Source organism: Pezoporus wallicus, unplaced genomic scaffold (genome assembly GCF_028554395.1).
Source record: "Pezoporus wallicus isolate ANWC-B61680 ecotype Strahan unplaced genomic scaffold, APGP_CSIRO_Pwel_v1 contig_4722, whole genome shotgun sequence".
Classification (NCBI taxonomy): Eukaryota; Metazoa; Chordata; class Aves; order Psittaciformes; family Psittacidae; genus Pezoporus; species Pezoporus wallicus.
The window spans coordinates 2,534,493-2,555,140 of NW_026641840.1; the positions used below are offsets into that span (position 1 = coordinate 2,534,493).

At 49.3% G+C, this 20,648-nt stretch overlaps 3 protein-coding genes across 11 annotated transcripts in view; 1 reads left to right on the forward strand and 2 right to left on the reverse strand.

Annotated features, from left to right (window-relative positions):
- Positions 1-1,306, reverse strand: part of NRF1 (nuclear respiratory factor 1) — a 73,328-nt gene extending 72,022 nt beyond the window's left edge. For all 6 annotated transcript variants that reach the window (XM_057425460.1, XM_057425458.1, XM_057425457.1 and 3 more), the window contains exon 1: positions 1,184-1,306. The gene's annotated coding sequence lies outside the window, so the exon portion shown is untranslated. The remainder of the gene's footprint in view (positions 1-1,183) is intronic.
- Positions 1,265-20,648, forward strand: part of TNPO3 (transportin 3) — a 179,696-nt gene continuing 160,312 nt past the window's right edge. For all 3 annotated transcript variants that reach the window (XM_057425443.1, XM_057425440.1, XM_057425442.1), the window contains exon 1: positions 1,265-1,270. The gene's annotated coding sequence lies outside the window, so the exon portion shown is untranslated. The remainder of the gene's footprint in view (positions 1,271-20,648) is intronic.
- SMKR1 (small lysine rich protein 1) lies at positions 13,278-16,235 on the reverse strand. 2 transcript variants are annotated; one of them, XM_057425482.1, is made up of 2 exons: positions 16,120-16,235; positions 13,278-13,565 (listed from the first exon to the last, which is right to left on the reverse strand). In XM_057425482.1, exons 1-2 carry the CDS (start codon positions 16,120-16,122, stop codon positions 13,368-13,370), a joined length of 201 nt encoding a protein of 66 aa, XP_057281465.1. In that variant the 5' UTR covers positions 16,123-16,235; the 3' UTR covers positions 13,278-13,367. The 2 variants fall into 2 exon arrangements, with proteins under 2 accessions (XP_057281465.1, XP_057281464.1); XM_057425481.1 differs by lacking the exon at positions 16,120-16,235 and adding an exon at positions 14,144-14,303.

Genomic DNA, 20,648 nt, shown 5'->3' on the forward strand with positions numbered 1-20,648 from the left:
TGAATGAAACCCAAAACGAATGACTACACACAGCCATGACAACACTGAAAACACTCTCACCATGCCCACTACATGGGAAGAGGGTCTAAACCCATGCCTGGACAGCAGCAAGGCTAATGCACTAGACACACAAACCACAACAGCAGTGCTCTTCCTATGATAAAAATCCTCAATTCTGGAAATAACGAAGATAATTCCAATGGAGGAGGAAAAAAAAGAGAACAGAAATCCAAATCCTGGAGCTGTGCACAGAAAACATCTCCCCACACTACAGAAACTATCTGTAGCTGCAAGAAAGCCAAGACTGAGTAACCCCACACCTATGAAGGCTTTTGAGCCGAACACTTCTGCCCTGTAATTACTATTTACACTAAATCGTGAACCAGGTTGTCTCCAGAGCCAGATGTTGTATAACCCAAGAACAAAGAGATACAATTTATACCCCTTTTTGGGGGTATATTAGAGAGGAAAAAGATCACTCTGCTTGCGCGAATAACAGCATCTCAACTCGCTGCCCTGCTCCACAACTCATATTCAGAAGGGCAGCGCCGGCCCAGGACGCTGCCACAAGGCATCCATTTGCAGTCAGAAAAATGGAAAGGAAAATCAAATAATAAAAAGAGAGGGGGGGGAAAGGGAGGGATAAAAGGAAGGAAGAAAATAAACGGGGGAAAAGAAAAGCAAAGTACCGCAAATGGCCGCAGCCGCGGCCCAACTCCCCTCCCCGGAGCGGGACGGGCTCACAGCGGGGCCGGGGCAACCTGCTCCCGCAGCCCGCAACACCCGGCCCGGCCAGACGCGTAGGCCCGCGCCCGCCCTTCCCTTCGTTTCGCTTCCTGCCCCGCTGCCTGCCCCCCCCCCGTGGGAGGCCGCTCGGTCCCCCCGGGCTCCACCGCCCTCGGCCCGGTGATGCCCCCGCCAGGCCCCGCGGCCACCGCCCCGCCGCCAACCACCGCCATCCCCCCCCCCCGCTTCCATCCCTTCGGCGGTCGGGCGGGAGCGGCCCGCGCTCCGCTCCGCTCCCCACAGCGGGGCCTAGCGCGGCCTAGGCGTCCCCGCGGCGGCGCGGAGGGGAGGCGCGGGCGCCGGAGCCGGGGGTGCCTGGGCGGCCGGCGGGGGCCCCCGCGTTGCTGCGGCTGCGCCGGGCTGGAGGAGCTGGGAGATTGCGCGGTAGGACACTCACCTCAGAGCGGCTGCGCTGCGGCGGGCCTGCGCCGTGGAGCCTTGTGGCGGGCGGAGGCCGGGGAGGGAGCGGAGCGGGGACGCGGCGCGGCTCGCCTTGAGCCGCCGCAATGGCGAGCGGGAGAGGCGGAGACCGGCGGCGGCGGCGGCGGCGGGAGGAGGCCGGGGGGGAGAGGGAGAGAGCGGGAGGGGAGGAGGAGGAGGAGGACGACGACGACGTATGGCGTCATAACCCGGCGCCGCCGCCATCATGAGGAGGGCGAGGGCCGCACCGGGAGGTGAAGGCGGCGGCGAGGGGGAGCGGGCGGCCGGCCGGCGGCGCCATGCTGGGGAGGTCGCGGTGCCTCTGCCCCGCGGAGCTGGGTGTGAGGGTTGGAAGGCATCGGGACGGTCAGAGACAGTAGGAAGGAGGAGCCACAGCAGGCGGTTAGGAGGGACCCGTCCCTGGCTGGTGCTTGGAAGATGTTGGAACTGTTGGACGTTGATAAGAACAGATGGACCTTTTGCCTGATACCGTAAATGTAACCGCAAGGCAAACACAGATGTGCTTGGAAGCATATAAATACCGTGTAATCCTTGTAATAAACGATCAGCTTGTACCCTAGCCCTGGAGCCGTGCCTCCATGCTCACAGCCGGGGGGCTGTGGGGGGAGTGAGGGCGTGCGGGCTCCATCTTGAGGCGGTTGCGGCCTTTTCTCCCCCCTCAGCGCAGAAGTGGGTTCGGGCGGGAGAGCGCTGAGGGGCGGCGGAGCCCGGCGTGGGCTGTGGTCCCAAGCGCGGTTTTATGTGGAACAAAACCCGTGTAAACCATCCCGCTGTGCGGCGTGGCTGCGGTTTACCTACCCGCACACCGCCCTGGTGGGTCTGGGGTAGGAGAAACGGTATTGCTGAGCTGATGTGGGGTTAAAGAGGTATTAAAAGAAGAAGACATCGGGAGGTGGCGGCTGTGCGAGAGGCCATCTGTTTGGAGCTGTGAAGAGTGGGGCCGCCGGCGGGAAGCAGCTGGGGCTCCTGTGCTGCTGGAGCTCCTCAAACGCAGCTTGGGCTCATGCCAAGGGGAAGGGTGTCCCTGCGGCTCCTCGCTAAACACGGATAAAGCTGTCTTCAAGCAACTGACGGCCCGTTTTCTGCCCTGGCCACAGGCAGGCTCCACAGAGCTGGTCGTTTCCATGGCTGCCCTCTGGGTGTCAATGAACCAAACTCATCTTTAGCCCCACTAATTACTCTTCCTGGTGTATAGAAGCTAAAGGTTTCTTGTATCATCGCATCAGGGCTTAGAGACAGCTGTTGGGGTCACAGCCTTGTACAGGGAGAAGGTGTTCAGAGAATCCCAGAGTGGTTTGGGTTGGAAGGGTCCTTAAAGCTCATCCAGTTCCAACTCCCTGCCATGGGCAGGGACATCTTCCACTAGAGCAGCTTGCTCCAAGTCCCTGTGTCCAGCCTGGCCTTGAACACTGCCAGGGATGGGGCAGCCACAGCTTCTCTGGGCACCCTGTGCCAGTGCCTCAGCACCCTCACAGGGAAGAACTTTTCCCTAACATGAACTTCCCCTGTTTCAGTTTGAACCCATCACCCCTTGTCCTGTCACTAAAGTCCCTAATGAAGAGTCCCTCCCCTTAAAGGCAGCCGCTGTCCCCAGGCAGCCTGGGGGATTCAGTAGGAACCTGAAATGTAAAGAAGGATTTTGCATGCAGAGGGAAATGATAAAAAATGGGTATAAATCTGTGTTTTGTAGGAGGGAGCCTTAAGATGGGACTTGACGTCTGATGCGCTGAAGCTGTCAAATTGAAGCTGTTTTCCCCACACCCAGTGGATGACATGGAAAATAGAATGAGGACAGGTACTAGGAGAAGAGACAATAGAAGCTGGTTAAGAGCAGCCTGGAAAGCAAAATGTTTTCAGTAATATTCCTTCATTAAGGATCTTAAATGTTTATTATGCATTTTCTGCTAAAGATTTTGTGGATCAGAAATTCACTGCACTTTCATATTGATCATAGTTTTATTTTGGTTGCTGTAAAATGCATGTAATTTGTTTCATTTCAGGACCATCTGTGCCTAGTAAAAACCTCTTCCATGAGTATGTCAGTGTACTGAAAATGCTAAGTTGTCGTTGCACTAACATCCACTGCTGGGGTTTTACAAGTTCCCTTGAAGCAGGCAGTTCCAGGCCCTGTAGAAGGGAATGTGTCCTACATGGACAGCTCAGGGCACTCTACAGATTTACTCATAGGCAAATACAGAGAATGTAGAAGTAACTCCATGTGATGGCCATCAATTTTTTCCATCTACAAATAGAATAAAGCAATAGTAGATAAATTCTTAGGGCAGGAAGTGATGACCCTACGATACCCATGTGAAGGTGCAAGACTATGGAAAGCGTGGTGTGGAACACACACACTAACTGGTGTGCCGCATCTGCAGAGCCATCTGAGGCTTTGGCATGTGTATCGGTTCAGCTCGGGATCGACTGCCCATCTACAGTCACACTCCAGTTGTTGCTTCAGCAGTGCCCCTGGATTTTGGGGAGGGGGAATCTTTGCTACCACATGCACGTTTTGGATAAAATAACACCTCTGCTGCTTGTGTGAATGGTATCTTAGCCCATAGGCTCAATTACTCTGAGTTTTGGGTGCTCTGGATTTCTGCCACTGGCCTCCCGTAGGTATGAAATGTGGATCCAGGCTAGATGATGACTTACACCAGATGAATGTAACTCTTGCTGCAGAGCCAGGAAGGTGTTTTGGCTGGGCTGGTGCTCCTTGAAGATGGGGGAGGGAGTGCCAATGCAGGCAGACATGTGGAGGCAGCTGATGTGGACTGTAACAGCAATGGAATTCCCTTGTGGTAATCAGTAGGTTTGAAGCAGGGCCACGAGCACTGAGACCTGGGACTGTGCCACACAACAGCCCTGGTGTAACCAACCCACAGTGACCCAGAATCAATGCAGGCGGAAGGTCACTTCCTGGTACATCACAGGAAGATAAAAGAGCCACCAAGATCATTTCATAATGGTGGGATATGATAATACTGGAAGAGCCTTGGAACACTCTGGATTCTCCCCCAGAGCCTCCTCAGCTCTTTAGTTGGAGGTTTTAAGAACAGGTTAGACAGAATACCACTCAGGAATGCTGCAGGTAGAGTTGCTCCTGCCTCGGGGAGAAGGATGTATGACATGATGTCTCGGGGTCCCATCCAGGTGGGTATTTCCAAGGCCACATGTTGCTAAGGGGTTTGGAATGGGCAGATCAAATCACGGGCTTGTCAAAGTGCACATTTATGAGTCAGTGGCTGTTGAGGGGGCTGAGACTGGCACAGTGTTCTTTTTCCACCCCTCTCAAAGTGCTCTTAGTTACGTGAAGAGAAGAGCACACACGGGACCAAAGCCTCTCTCTAGGGAACAGCATGGACATTTGGGATGTACCAGAAAGGTCCTGAGAGGCAGCATTTTTCAGTATGAACAAACTAACTTTCTCTCTTTAAAAACCAGCATCAGCACTTGTCTCCCAGGTCCTCATGTTCATCCAGACTGTGCTGTACCCCATGATCCTATGTCAAAAGGTTTGGGAAAAGACTAATTTCAAGTACAAATGTACCTTTGGCCAGGAGAAGGGAAGGGAGCCTGGCTTGTACACCCATGGGAATGCCAGGGGCTAGTTAGCATATGTCATAATCAGCATTCAGGGAAAGACTGGGGAGGAACAATGTAGGAATGTGAGGAAAGGGAGCTCTGATGATGGAGCAGACACAGAAGGTTTTACCCATCCACATTCTGGGGCTGGAAAGAGAAAATGTGGCAGGGATAACGTGAGGACACTGCTGTCAAGTTACCTGCTGGATGTGTTGGCTCAGGTGCTGTTGAGGCCATGGGGCAGAGGTCAGAAGACTTGGTACAGGTGTATTAGCAGCTCACCTTGTCTTTGGTTGGTGACTTCTGGGACAGAACAAGAAAACAGATGAGTAACAAGGAAGGATTGCCTAGGAAATGATCCCCAGGAAAGCATAAAGGGAATGGGAGTGCCTGAGTCAATTAGCTGGTGCTGCTTGGTGACATGGGGGACTTATTACCAGCAGTGTAAGTGGCTTCCAAGCTTTGGCCAACAGCCTCAGACAGGTCTGGCCTGAAAGTGCCACCAGGTTTGGGCAACAGGATTCATGCACAAAGAAGAGCCCTGGCTCCAGTGAAGGCTTTTCTCCTGTGGAACTGGCTGCATTACAACCATGAAGTTTACAAGTGGGAAAAGCTGGTATTGACTTGTAGGGACCACAAACAGATTAAGTGGATGTGGCACTTGATGGTGCGTTTAGCGCATCTCATGGAGCAAGTCAATCCAATACATTGCTCCTATCACCTCAGCCAATGTGGGCAGGAGGGAGAGTGTCCAAAAAGTTTCTCAGGGAAGCTTTAGGACTTCCTGAACAGACCAACTCCTGCTCATTTTATAACAAACATCACAACAAACAAGGGTCTGTTACCTCCCTGGGCTTAGACGGGAAGGCTGATCCCTGGCACACTGGAGCTGCATGTGTTCATGCAGCACATGTGTTCCTGGCAGCAATTCTCATGCCACAAAATGCCCTAGCTGACTCAGAGTTAAAACCTCTGCTGCCTGGTTTCACTTGGTGGCTGCCTGTGCTTGGAAGAGGTGCAGTCTCGGGCTCTTGGCATCTTATATCATCAGGAAAAAAAGTGGTCTTCCATACAGTTTTTATTCTCATCTTAAGCCCATAGAAAAGTGACTGATTCACTTTTCACAGGGAAGAACTTCTGCCTAAGAGCTCATCCCAATCTCCCCTCTGGCAGGTTAAAGTCATTCTCCTTGTCCTGTCCCTACTGGCCCTTGTGCAAAGGCCCTCTCCAGGTCTCTTGTAGGCCCCGGTTCAATAGTTAATGTCAAGATTCATTTTCTTGGTCAACAATAAACAATTTTAGGGCCCTGCTTCCTATTTTTGGAGTTCTGTTTTGGATACTCACCCAGACCAGCAGGGCTCTGAGACATCCTTAAGCCTCCCTTGGGAGCAGGGAGAGTTACAGCAGAAAGGGGATCCATGCCGTGGGCTCTGGAGACCTCAGTTCTCTCATCAGCAGAGAGAAGGGTTGCATGATGTGAAGATCTAGAAGATACCAAATACTGGGGCTAAGACCCTTGTTTTGGCATTTGATTATACAACAAAATGGGGTCTGAACGTGCAGCAACAGAAGTGACATATGACGTGTCTTGGAGACAGCAGCTTCACTTGTGGTTTCTGTCTGCAGCAACCAGTAACCAAAGTAGTGTGGGTTTTGGGCTTGCCCCACGGCAGCCAACTTCTCTGCTTCTCACATCTAGTGATTGTTTCTATTCTGCCAGTACCCAGAGCATTTAAAAGTAAGAGGCAGCAGTGCTGGATGAGTGCCATTCTCTCATCTCTGTGTAAAAGCAGTAATAGTAACAACTACTGAGAGGGAGTAGCACATAAGAGCCCACTTCGGCTATTATGTATAGCTTTTCAGTGCCCATTGCAATGTTCCCTGCAAAAGCACCAAACTGCAGTAGATTTTACAGCAAAAATAGATAATGGGAGACAAAGATGAGACTGTAAAAGATGAAGAAATGAGCTGGGAACTTGTTGGCAGGGAGGCTTTCTTCTCACATTTTGTCTGCAGCTTATTTTCAAGCACACTGGTGAAGACTTAATGAGTTCTTAGGACAGGGGCAGCCTGACTCAAGTATCTCATTTCCATAGGATCCTAGACTGATTTGGGTTGGAAAGGACCTTAAGATCAACTAGTTCCAATCCCCTGCCATGGACAGGGACACTTCACATTAGACCATGTCACCTAAGGCTCTGTTCAGCCTGGCCTTGATGCTTAGGCTTGTCCTGTACCAGCACTGTGCTGCTGCTGAAGCCTGATGGAGTCCTCACTTGTGGGACGGAGCTGGAGGGAGTGGCTGTGGCCAGCACTGCTCTGGTGAGCCTGGGTGTCCAGCCCCAGTGTTTACACTTCCTCAGATCAGCTCCTGTCTTCCTAATGCAGTGCATTAGGAAGAACGTGCTGCTGCAACGCCCTCTGCCCAGGGCTGCAAATCCCCCCATTGCAAGTCCTTGTTCATGCCCAATCTGCTTTTCTTAGGGATATAAACTCCCCAAGCAGTCACTGAAGACTGACTACACCGAGTTGGATATTTATGTTTGCTTTTCTTCATTACTCAACGAGTTTTGGCTAAAGAGGCTGTTTTCCCCTGGCTGGTCTGGCTGCCTGCACACAATTACACTTGGCTATTATTAGCAAGAGTGAGCAGGGCTGAGTTTACAACTGTGCAGGAGCGATAAGCTCGAGACGACGGCGCTTCCTCTCCAAGGAACTGTGTAACTGCTCCTCCGCGTCTGGAGCCGCCGCCATGCTCAAGGCAGGAGGTATTTTTGTTCTCTCTACAAGGATGCCGAGGCCGGGTGGTTTCCTTTAACAGATCAGACAGAGAGAATATCCCCACAGTTCTACCTTCAGCATCCAAGGCACTGAAGTCACAGAAGTCTCATACCCATTTTTATGGGCTTCAGCCCAAATTCCTTAGGACCCCAAGCCATGGCCATGCTGGTTTCCCTGAACTAATCACATTTCTGTACCCACACTAAATCTGAATTTGCTTTTTCAGGATGAACCTATAGAGAGTGGGATAGAGCTCACTCAGTGTTTCTGTACCTGAACCAACACACCCAGAGGTGCTTTAAGCCTCTGCATACATTTAATCTGAGGGATCGCATCCTGCACTGCTCTCACTATGCGAATCTAAAGGACTAGTCCACGCATTGATGCAGGCTTTAGATTTAGGACAGTTTAATCCCATAAGTCTCAGTTTTATGACTCTCATGTAGCAACATGTGAGAAGAAAACCTGCACATTGGAGGTGTGAATTGTCTCCTTGTGCTGATGAGGCAGCAGCATTGGTGAAGCACAGAGGAAAGCAAGAAGAATAACAGGTTTAAAAACTATAGCATAGGAATGAAAGGCTGGAATAATGCATTTCTTACCCTAAAGAGCTGAAAGGAAGAAGTTTTAGGAGAAAGGAGACAGAACTTTCTCTTCATGAAAGGTCATTGTAAAGACAGCAATGAACTGGGGGTTATGGCTGCTGGGGAGCTCAGGCTCTGCCACTGTAGGTGTGGGAACAGTTCTAGAGCTACCTGAGAGCTGAATGACCCTGGGACATGACAAGAGAAGCTCACCAGAGACACCCCCAAAAGTCCCTGGACTGAAATCCCACAAACTATTAAAGCTCCTTTGATCTCCTCTTCCAGGTAAGCCTGCAGTGCCAGGTTGTGAATGGTTTAAGACCTGTCAAAGCATTGCAGCAGACCCTAACTGTGGTTCTAGTCAAGAAAAGCAAAGTACCAGCTGCAGTGTAAGAGCCTGGAATGTTTCCTATTCTGCTATCTTGCTTTCTGGTGATGCCAACAGAAGTTATGCAAGCCACATGCATAAAGACAATGGGAAAGGAGGAGGCATCGATAGAAGCATTTCTAAGAACACAGACCTACTCCTTGGACAGTTCCCAAAGGGTGAGCTATAATTATCAGGTACTCCTAGAATATTGTATCTATTTTTTCAGGTGCCAGGCTTCCTGGATAAAGTATCCCAGGACCCAACACAACAGGTGACAGAAGGACTCCTGCTTTCAAGGAGACCATTTGAAAGGAGTTGGACACCATAGCAAGCTCAGTGGTTATTACTGGAGTGAGACAAAGAGCCTCATGCTTAGAAAGCTCTGATATACCCCAGCACAAGATGGGGGGGATATCACTAGTGGAAGCTTCAGCTTTAAATAATAAGTAGAGCATTACTTACCTTGAAGAGCTGAAGTATAAGGTGAGGTTACAAAACAGATCACTCGAGGAGACACTACTACCAGTAGTAATAGAAGACACAGTGATTTCATAAGGGTTGGTTGGCATTTTCTTCAAGCACTGGATTGTTGCCAGTAGCAGATTGCAAGTCATGTCAGAAGCTGTAAAACAACCACAATTCTCCTTAGGAAGCTCTCCTATGGAGCAACTGATGTTGCAAGAGATTTCACTTTCCCCTGAAAGGTCAGATTAAGAAAACTAGGCACATGACATCATTCACCTGCATCCCTTGTGATCCAGCCTTCACTTCTGCTGTCTTGGGGGCTTGATAAAACCTATTTACATCCCAATCAAACCCTGCAGGCATGAAATAGGAATTATCAACAGTTCTCCGATGTAAAAAAATCCATCTTATACATGCAAAGCATCTCCCCTTGTTCTTCCACAACCATATCTAGTGAAGGATGCGTTAAATCTAGGATGGGAAACTCCCAGCATCATCAAAAGCCAATGTCACAGAATACAAATTCCCTGCATATATAAGCACATCATGGTTTCAAGAAGGTTGGTCAGGCTATCTTGAACTGCCATGAAAACAAACCCACAGAAGTTATCACAGATAGTAACATTTTATGTAAACAAGAAGGGAGCCAGATCATTCCTGCTATGGAATGGGCAATCCAAGTAGTTCTTACTGTGTATCCAACGTGCCAAGTGCTGCATCATAGAATCATAGAATCATTAGGGTTGGAAAGGACCTTAAGATCACCCAGTTCCAACCCCCCTGCCATGGGTAGGGACACCGCACACTAAACCATGTCACCCAAGGCTGTGGCCAACCTGGCCTTGAACACTGCCAGGGATGGAGCATTCACAACTTCCCTGGGCAACCCATTCCAGTGCCTCACCACCCTTACAGTAAAGAACTTCTTCCTTAGATCCAATCTAAACTTCCCCTGTTTAAGTTTGAACCCATCACCCCTCGTCCGATCACTATAGTCCCTCCCCATCATCCTTATAGGCCCCCTTCAGATATGTACTGTGGTTGTGCATCCATCCGATCAGATGAGGGTTTGGGGTAGATCTATTCTGCAGACCTTTTTTTCAGACCAAGAAAGATCAAATAAGCCATCGATAGAATCATGGAATGGTTTGGGTTGGAAGGGACCTTAAAGCTCACCCAGTTCCAACCCCTGCCATGGGCAGGGACACCTTCCACTGGAGCAGCTTGCCCCAAGCCCCTGTGTCCAACCTGGCCTTGAACACTGCCAGAGATGGGGCAGCCACAGCCATGAGTAGATGAGAGAGGAGTTAACTTACTGAAAACTTTATTTACTTCTTCTGACACTGTGTAGTGCCAACATCTAATAAGGCCTTTTGGATGGAAGTTTCTCTTTAAGAACTCACCATAGGAACCTCCTCTTCATTATGGAGATACCATTTATGAGCAGAATTCCCCTCTGAAGTCAGGAAATGACAGCCAGAGCGTTTCTTAAAATGAGAAGTGAGACAAAAGGATCCATGTCACTTCTCAAGCCTCTCTTATTTATCATTAAGAACCACAATGTGTTTGTTAATGTGAAAATAAACAACAGGAGATGCCAGGCAGTACAGAAATGCTGACTGAATGAAAGAGTAAAAGAAGGGAAACTGCTCACATACAGCTTGAAATACCAAATGTGGTGAATAATACCTTTTTAAACTTTATATGGATATAGGCATCACTCACATAAAAGTCCTGTGACTTTGCCCATCACTGCAGCTCACCCACAAACATGCACATCAACATCCAGAGTATATTTAACACACAGCTTAGGTGTACAGCTTCCTACAGGAAACGTTAACCTCATCTGCCCAGAGCAACAGGTTGTGCACGACTGCTTGGTACCAGCAACACGAAGGGAGCCCTAATACTAGAGAAATCATTGAATCCCAGACTGGTTTGGGTTGGAAGGGACCTTAAAGCTCATCCAGCTCCAACCCCTGCCACAGGCAGGGACACCTTCCACTAGAGCAGCTTGCTCCAAGCCCCTGTGTCCAACCTGGCCTTGAACACTGCCAGGGATGGGGCAGCCACAGCTTCTCTGGGCACCCTGTGCCAGCGCCTCAGCACCCTCGCAGTGAAGAGCTTCTGCCTAAGATCTAACCTGAACATCCCCTGTTTCAGTTTGAACCCATCACCCTATCGCTACAGTCCCTGACAAAGAGAAATAAGTTGCCCAGAAGGAAGTTACTACCCCAAACACTTGCTCTGCTGCAGTTGCTGTTAAAGTGGGTTCATTTTCAACTTCTCCTGCAAAACTGCCCCTGGGACCCACACTGACAGTGATGGTGGGAGCTGCCCCATGATGCTGAGCAGTTCCTACCTCAGTGCTCAGAAACAGTCCCTTAAAGCTCTGTGTGGTAAATAATCATACAAAAATGAAATGTTCTTTGGTAAATTTACTCTTAAACATTTAGCTCAAGGTGGTTGCAAGAGATCTCTTCCTTTAGAACACTGATAAAGGAAATAGCTGCAAGTGTATGCTGTGACCAGAGACTTCCTGGTGGGTGATGGGGAAGCAAGAACAGGAGTAAATGCCAAGGACGACACGTTGATATACAACATTGACAAACTGGTACAGCAAACCACATCTCTGGTTCAGCAGAACATGTCAACTGCAGACTAGTTAGGAAGGAAATGGGATACCCATCATGACTTCTTTGACAGGTAGATGAAGACACACCGAAGCTGGAGCACCTCCCTCGTGAAGACAGGCTGAGAACACTGGGGCTGTTCAGCGTGGAGAAGAGAAGCTGCATGGAGACCTCACAGCAGCTCCCAGTGTCTGAAGGGAGCTACAAGGATGCTGGGGAGGGACTCTTCATCAGGGACTGGAGTGATAGGACAAGGGGTGATGGGTTCAAACTGAAACAGGGGAAGTTCAGGTTGGAGATAAGGCAGAAGCTCTTCCCTGTGAGGGTGCTGAGGCGCTGGCACAGGGTGCACACAGAAGCTGTGGCTGCCCCATCCCTGGCAGTGTTCAAGGCCAGGTTGGACACAGGGGCTTGGAGCAAGCTGCTCTAGTGGAAGGTGTCCCTGCCCGTGGCAGGGGATTGGAACTGGAGGAGCTTTAAGGTCCCTCCCCACCCAAACAAGTCTGGGATTCTATGAAATGAGTGGAGTAGTGCAGTACATAATGATGGTGGTTGGCCTACAAGCAGTGCCACAAAACTATGATTTTACCTTGTCTACACCTCTTGATGGAGGGAACATTTTAAGCTTGAGATACAGAACAAGGCCTTTATCGGTTTAGATCAATCACGTAATAATCGACTCTTCCATTATCCATAACAGTTACCTGGAAGCTGGAAAGGTGCTGCACCTCTTTCTGCAGGGGAGTCAAGCAGAAATGGCCTCGAAAGCCAGCTCGCTGCCCTGCCAGGTTGCCACCACAGATGTTCAGCCCTGAGAAACCAACTGAAATCTTGATGTGATACTTCTGTGCACATCAAAGTGCTGCTTGATGTGGAGAGCAGTCTTGCATACTCACAGTCCCTCAGGTATCCAAGAGAACTGGGACGCCTCTCCTTATAGCAGCTCTAGCCTATTGCAGATTCTCTTTTCCCAACTATTCCTCCAGACCAAAGGCTATGTTAAACACGCATGGAGGAAATGGAGTGAAACAATTCCCTACTGCAACACAAAGCTTGTGATCTCCAAACAGGGTTTTTGGGCTAAGACCTATTGCTCTAAGGGTGTGGAAATTCATCATCACCTCTGACTGTGCAACAGCATCACTGACAACATCTAAGCTAGATCTCCAGATTTTAACTACAGCCAAAGGAGAGCTGGTGGTAATTTACTAGAGCTTCAGGTACAGTTTATCTGACCAAATGTAGCCATTTCGTTCAGAATGAGGTGAACCACATAGATGGCATCTCATGGCTCTTTGCTGACCCAGAGGTGGAGTGTCAGGTGACTGACAGATAAAATGATGTTCTAGAAATCATACTTAACACTGTCAGTCTGTGGTATCCACTTTCTGAACTCAGTTTTCCACCAACACTGTTGGGAAGTATGTCCCATCCATAAAAGAGCAACATCAGTTTGGGTAAAGCAAACTTCACTACAAACCCTTCAGACTACAGAGAGCAAGTTTTATTCCACACAGAACCAGAGGGTGAAATGCCACAGCTGAAAATGCACCAGCACAGCGTCACTCACCATTTGTCAATCTAGTCTGGAGCTATAATAAGAGTGTCTTTGTATGGACACAACAGGCCAAATATGAGCTAATCACTAGAGTCTAATCCACAGAAATGTCTCTTCTTCCCAGGGCAGCCTGGTTTTCTCCAAGTCCTTCACCTTCCAGACAGTTACTTTCTTTTCTTCTTTTTGGGGGAGCCAGGCCAGGGAAAGCCCCGTAACTCCAGGCAGGCAGCAGCATTGTGGCAGATGTAGTAAGCATTGAGCATGGCATCTGGGCTGAGGATATCCACTTCCTTCACCACCTTCTGCTCTTTCTTACTGGCGCCTTTACCTTTGCCACGCTTGGGTTTGCTGCGTTTACCTGCCTGCAGAGAGAAAATGAGTACAGAAAGACTCCATTAATCCACATCTTTATTGTCTCACTTCTCAGTAGAGGATCCCTACTCATCCTGGAACAACTGTTCCCATTGCATGGGAGTCCTGACTCACAGTAATAGCTCCGAGCCCCTCACCACAGACTCCTGTACTTTGTGGCGATTTTATACACAGACTCACAAGTATTAATACACTTTCACCAAATCCATATTTGCTCTATAGGCTGTAATAATGTTTAAAAGCATCAGACAGAGCTAATGAGTGTTTCCTTGTGCTTCTCTCTGGCTAAAAAAAAAGCCTTTTGCGCAATGAAAATCATCCATTCTTCCCAATAGCTTTTGTAATTAATGCATTAAGATACAATCCTGATGCAAACTAAGCCTCTGTTCATCCACTACTACATGTCTACTTGTGGCTCTGGATCATAAACCAGAAAAGCAGGTCTCCTTTCCACAGCTGTGGCCTTTCCAAGGCTCTGTGACACAGTTGCTCTGTGCTATTAGCAGTACCACAAACAGAAAGAGCAGCTCTGCCACTCTCTATGTAGGAAGGTGTTGCCAAGACTTACCAAAGCCATAAAGCAGGGCAAAAGAATGCTCCTGTTAACTCCAGGTGATTAGTGCTGGTGCCTGAAAGTCCAGCCTCTTGCTTCCAATAGAGATTTGCCAGAGCCCAATTCACTCCCTGGATTGTTCTCTCATCCATCCTGGACACTCCTCACAACAAGCCCAGAGTGTGTGCATGTGGAAGATGCTGCTGCAGGTACAGAGCAACAAAAAGCAGGGCGAGGGACCCACAAAAAGCAGGGCGAGGGACCCAAAGGGATCTCCCATTGCTGCTGTGATGGTGACGGCAATGGCAACATGGAGCCAGGAGGTGGGCAGCATCCCGGGAATGTTGAGGATGGAGCCACAGCCCAGAGAAAAGGCTGAACAGGAGTATTTACACACTGTAAGGGACTGGAAGGATTTGATCTCTGGTCCAATATCAAGAGCACTTTCAGTACACACCAAGTCACTCAATGCATCTGTCCAGCTACTGTTGTTACTTGCCTTGCTTGCACACTGTAATTAAACAGATCCAAGCACTTCATTAGGAAGAATTAGCACAGACACAGCCAGAAAGGCCACAGGTAACTGCCAGCTGGGCATGAACTAGGAGAAAGCCATATAAATGGCATTTTTCACTGTATCAGTTTTAACAAGTCCCTTACAGCTCAGGAGAGTGCAAAAAGAGACAAACATTTGTGCTCTGAGCTGTGAGAACAGTCAGGGTACAACCTTCAGAGTCAGCCAGGACCACAATGTGAAGACATATGTACAGATAAAGAAACAAAGTCAAGATTTCCATATAAAGCACATAGGAGCACTACCCACAGGAGGGAAAACAAAGACAGAAAACAGAGTGTGCGCTGTGGCAGAGGGCAGATTGTTTCCCAGACCTTCAGCCCTGCAGCCTGCAAACCACCTGAACCCAGACACGCACTGGAGAAGGTGACAAGCCTTTTTTGCAGACCTCAATTGGACAGAATGTGTTGAATACTCCATGTGCTGGAATGTGCACACTTCCTAGAGTAGATGCTTATGTCAGATGGTTCAGGCAGTCACCTGAGTCACGTTCCCTGTTCATGTGCTTCCAGCAGGGCCTCTGGTGGATTCTGTGAGCACAGGGAGGCTCCTGCTCACAATTTGGTTGTAGCTCATCTTTCCGAAGAATAAAGGTGCTTACATGTAAGGACAAACTGTCCAAGTCTGCAGTGAGGAGCAGGCACTGCCTTTTGCCTACAGCACCCTCACTGCTCCTGCTGCCCCTCTGCAGCAGGTACCTCCAACCTCCAGACTTGAAAAGCTCTCCAGCGCTGCCAGCAACTCCCTTGTCTTCCCTTTGCCATCTCTCATGGGATGTCGCATCTGTAAGCTGTAACCTGCAGTCAGCTCACACATGGGAGCAACAACCTAAGAGCAGGGGTTCAAGAAACACAGGAAGCCAACAAGCTACAGCATCACAAAGCCTGTCAGAAATAACACCCTGTGGGTGTGCATGCACCTTCAGAGGTGCCAGAGTCAACTTGGTGCTACAGCTCTCTAAGGAATTCCAATTCCATAAGGAATCCCAGTATTCCTTAAGGATTTATCAGGCAGCCAGAGGATGTGTGATGCTGAACAGAGCATGGTTATTTTTCAGTGTATAGAGATGGAAGTCACACATATCAGACTTCTCACCCTGATCTCTTATGAGTTTTAAACTATAGCCCAGTGTGACTTCTGAACACTCTTCAAACGTACTGGGAAAGCCATGTGTGTGCAGCACCTTCATTCCCATACAAGCATTAGGATTTGAGGCTTTATGGGATTTGTGTTACATTTTACAGCCTGTAACCAAGAACAAGAAAAGCTACTCATTCAGTGCGTATTTGCACACAAAAGTGAATCTGGGCAGGTCAGTTTATACCCTGCAGCCCTGGGAAGGAACCTTTCGGATGTTAATTTCCATTTCCTTAAAAAGCAGTATCAATACCCTTCAGAAGAATCAAACCTGCATTACCATGGCTAAGTCTTTACAGAGTGGTGGGACTCCACATCAAGCTCTGAAGATGGACCCTGCAACACATAATCATGCACCAGGTTACATCCTGTACAAAGCACTGGTGTCATTCCTCTTCAACTTGAAAGAGGGGAAATAAAAACTACTTAAAGCTAGTCCTTACAGCAGGAGGAAGGTGAGCCACATCGTATCAGCTGTGAAACCATAGCATCAGGGAATGGCTTGGGTTGAATGGAACTTAACTTAAAGCTCATCCAGTTCCAACCCCTTGCCACGGGCAGGGACACCTTCCACTAGAGCAGCTTGCTCCAAGCCCCTGTGTCCAACCTGGCCTTGAACACTGCCAGGGATGGGGCAGCCACAGCTTCTCTGGGCACCCTGTGCCAGCGCCTCAGCACCCTCACAGGGAAGAGCTTCTGCCTAAGAGCTCATCTCAGTCTCCCCTCTGGCAGGTTAAAGCCATTCCCCTTGGCCTGTCCCTACAGGCCCTTGTCCAAAGCCCCTCTCCAGCTTTCCTGCAGCCCCTTTAGGCACTGGAGCTGCTCTAAGGTCTCCCCTTCAGGAGCCTTCTCTTCTCCAGGCTGACCCAGCCCAGCTCTCCCAGCGTGGCTCCAGAGCAGAGCTGCCTCACCCCTCTTAACTTTCAGATTCCAGAACTCCGGAGCTTTTCAAGGAAACTCTTGAGATTTCCCCTAACAAAACAAGACAGCACAAAATGAACACCCTGAACCTCAACCCGGTGTCAGGACCTGCCAAAGCCCCACGCTCAGTGCTGCTCCAGGCAAACCTCACCCACCGGCCTCATCCCTGCGGGACACCGCGTGTACCACAGGCAGGACCTTCCCTCCCTTCCACAGCGCCCACCGCCGCATCCTCCCCTTTGGGTGGGAAAGCTTCCCCCACGTCCAAATACAACCAATCCCCCCTGCCCCTCTCTCCCCTCAGGGCTGCGGCCATTGCGGCCTCACCTCCCGCCCCGGGTTGCCACGGCAGCCACGGCCGGTTCCCCACGCAGGCGCAGAGGAAGGCGGGAAAGCCGTAGAGGGGCGGAGCCTGCCCCTGACGGACAGCCCCTCTTCCAATCAGCTGCCGGGGTGAGGGAGGGGGCGGTGCTCGCCGTGACTGGCGGGAAAAGCCTTTCCGGGTTAGCGGGGAGCGGAGCGGAAAGGGGGTGCCCGGGGGAGCTGCTTGTGGGAGCTGGGCCAGGGCCCTTTGGAATCACGGAATGGTTTGGGTTGAAGGGACCTTAAAGCTCCTCCAGCTCCAACCCCTGCCACGGGCAGGGACACCTTCCACTAGAGCAGCTTGCTCCCAGCCCCTGTGTCCAACCTGGCCTTGCACACTATGCCCCGCAGGGATGGGGCATGGACCACACTGACATTTCAGACCCAGCTTGTGCTTCCTTCGAGAGCCACCCTTCTGTACAACAAGCACCGAAAACACCACGTAGTAGGGTTGGGGTGTTTTCAAGTAACCCGCGTGCAGCGGTTACAGGTCAGCTCTATGGTTAGTGCTGGTGGTAGAGGGGTGGGTGGGAGGAAGCAGCCGAAAGGTTCATCCTATTGCCCTTCGTCTTGTTTTAGACACATACGTTTCACAAGCAATGTATTAATGCTTATAAATACCCCTTTAATGGAAGCAAACTTTGGAGAAGGATAGGGTATGGGTGTCCAATCTGCATCCTTCTGTGTCATAGTGAAGAAGCTCTTCCCTGTGAAGGTGCTGAGGCGCTGGCACAGGGTGCCCAGAGAAGCTGTGGCTGCCCCATCCCTGGCAGTGTTCAAGGCCATTGTACAAGCATCCCCAGAACACCCAACCATCTCCCCCACTCTTCCTGGCAGCCACAGGGACTGTTTCACTACAAACACCGTTTTCCATCTAACAGAGTTACAACCATTAACAAGGATTCAGCCGTCACTTTGGACACTGAAGCGGTGCGGTGGTGAGAACATGTGGACCCTAAAGGAGCTTTCTTAATACTGATGATAGAAGTGTGGATGTAGTTGGCTATGAATGTACTGAAGGGGAACAGAACAACTCTGAAGTGCTGCAAATGTTTGCAGGGACAGTATTTCAGCACGAAAATGTAAGTGTATATAGAGAATAAGTGGGGTCAGTGATTGGGTAAAATGTGTTTTAATGAAGAATGAATGGTCAGAACTCCCATAAATGAGAATGAAAGAAGAGATGGGACCAACACAGAAAATAACAACCTAATAAAACACGGAGAGAAACAAAGGTATCAGTGAAAGAAAGAAGGAAACCATTGAAGGAAAATAATTATCACTGCATATAGAGCAGGTATCAGAAGAAGGCTAAATGGCAGGGATGAGCAACAGGAAAAAGTACCACTTGATGTTGAGAGGAGCTCAGGAATAGAGAAAGCAAAGAGCAAAGGTATTCCTTGGGAAAATACAGGTCTAATTATTATCTTCTACCAGAAAGGAATGGTGAGTGCAGGTTGGATGGAGAAATGAGACCAGGAATATTGGGAATAATACAGTTGGGTCATCACCCGACATTGAAGCTGAGTGTGGGTGTTGGTGGGGAGCAGGGTGCTGCTGAGGAGGGTGTTTTGGAGCAGAGTGGAAACCATCGGATTTATTTGCCTTGAGCAGAAAGGGATTGTGTTTATGGAAACACCATTTTATCTGTCCAAACTCATGTGTCTGAGTGCCTCACCAGCTCAGTGCCGTTACCACCGATACCGTGCAGACCTCTCAATCCAGTGGAATCTCTGCTGCAATTGGGACAACTGACATGCTTTCAGGAACAAGCCATAAGACAGGGTAGGAAACACATCCCAGAGGCTTTCACTTATCATGGATATTTTGGTTTCTGTGGAAAATACCAGCCCTTTCTCTCCTGTGCCTGTTCTCTGCTGCTGTGAGTGGGATCCAGGAGAACGTGCTATATCCAGAGGGGACTGCATTCCGAGCAGTGAGGATCTGAACTTTGCTGGGGCTGATGAGCACATCAGCTCTCTTCTACACAGAGTAAAGTTGAAGGAAAACAAGGGAGAGTTACCCTGTCCGCAGGCCATTGTCAGGGCCATGGGGAGGAGGAATTATAGAGAGGATTTTGCCATTTGAAAGGGCCTTGATCTCTGGTTGTCCAGGGCACGTCTGTGGTTTGAGTCTTGTTTTCAGTGGCCAAGTTTACCACAGCAGCTCCTGGTCTTCCTCTCCCTTGCCTGCCTCTACAAGGCCACAGGCAATGGAATCAGCTGAGATTAAAATAGCCCTGCCAGAAGGACATTCAGTGCCGAGGGAAACCTCCAAGGAATGCTGGTACCTGATCAGAAGGAGCCAAAAAGGACAGCGAAAGAAGCAAAAGACAAAGAGAGAATAGGGGAAGACTTGGTAGTGCAGCTCAGAAAGAAGGTCTGCAGGTTTTCTGACCCCTTTGAATGAGCCTTGGGATGGATAACGAACACTGAAATAAAGAATAGCTGATTTCTGTTGTGTTCAGGGAAAAACTGGTTTGAATGGTTTTTATTAACAAGCCACACTGGCATAGAAGAAGCAATCCTGATTATAGTCATTATCTCCAGTCAGCAAAAACAACTGGCAAGGGACCGCATTATAGCGACTATGGAGGCTGAAAAGAAGCAACAATAGTGGCAAGTGTGCCTCAAATATTAGATCAAGGAGGAGCCTGTGCAGTCACAGCTGTATTCTGTAAGGATGCTTGGACCCGGCTACAAAACAAGCCACTGCTTACAGACACAGGGCTTTTGATGAAGAATGAAGGGCGTTTCTGCAAGCTATGAGTATAATAAACCTGGCCTCATAACATCACTGCTGTAATTAGGACCGGGTCAGTAACGAGTGCTTTAGCTCTGGCAGTTGTCAGGCCAGGGCATCTCAGCATCATTATGGCAATATTCACATAAGAGAAAGGAGGGATGTTTGGTTATGCTCATGCTTTGCTCAGATTTGTATGAAAGCTTTCCTTTCCTCCTTGCTTCCTTCCTTTCCTTTCTTTCTTTCTCTTTCCGCTTGAAGTTTGACGTTGGATATAGAGGACGAAGAACATATTAGTGTGATAGCATGTGCCTTTTATCCCTGGAAAAAATAGAAGAATCTCTACTAAGGCATGAAGAAAATGACTTACCAACAGCAAAACTGTCAGCAGGCACCTGGAGGCTGAAAACAAAGCTCAGTTCCAATAGAAACTGAGAACACTGGAGCATTCCTGGAATCAACAGGCGTGTTTGGGTAAGATAACACACGTTCCTTCAGCTGCACAGAAACTTTGTTCTGAAACTTTCTTGCTATGCAGCACAATGATTATTCCTCAATTGCTGACTCCTGGTCCTTTTGTGATTCTTTTGTTAAGAAGAAAATCCTCACCACGAAGCAAAGAAGCTTTAAACTGACCTGCTGCAGTTTGAGAAGTGAAGGCATAGAACCATGGAATGGTTTGGGTTAGAAGGGACCTTAAAGCTTCTTCCTTATCCCCAACCTGAACTTCCCCTGTTTCAGTTTGAACCCATCACCCCTTGTCCGATCGTGTATAATGAAGAC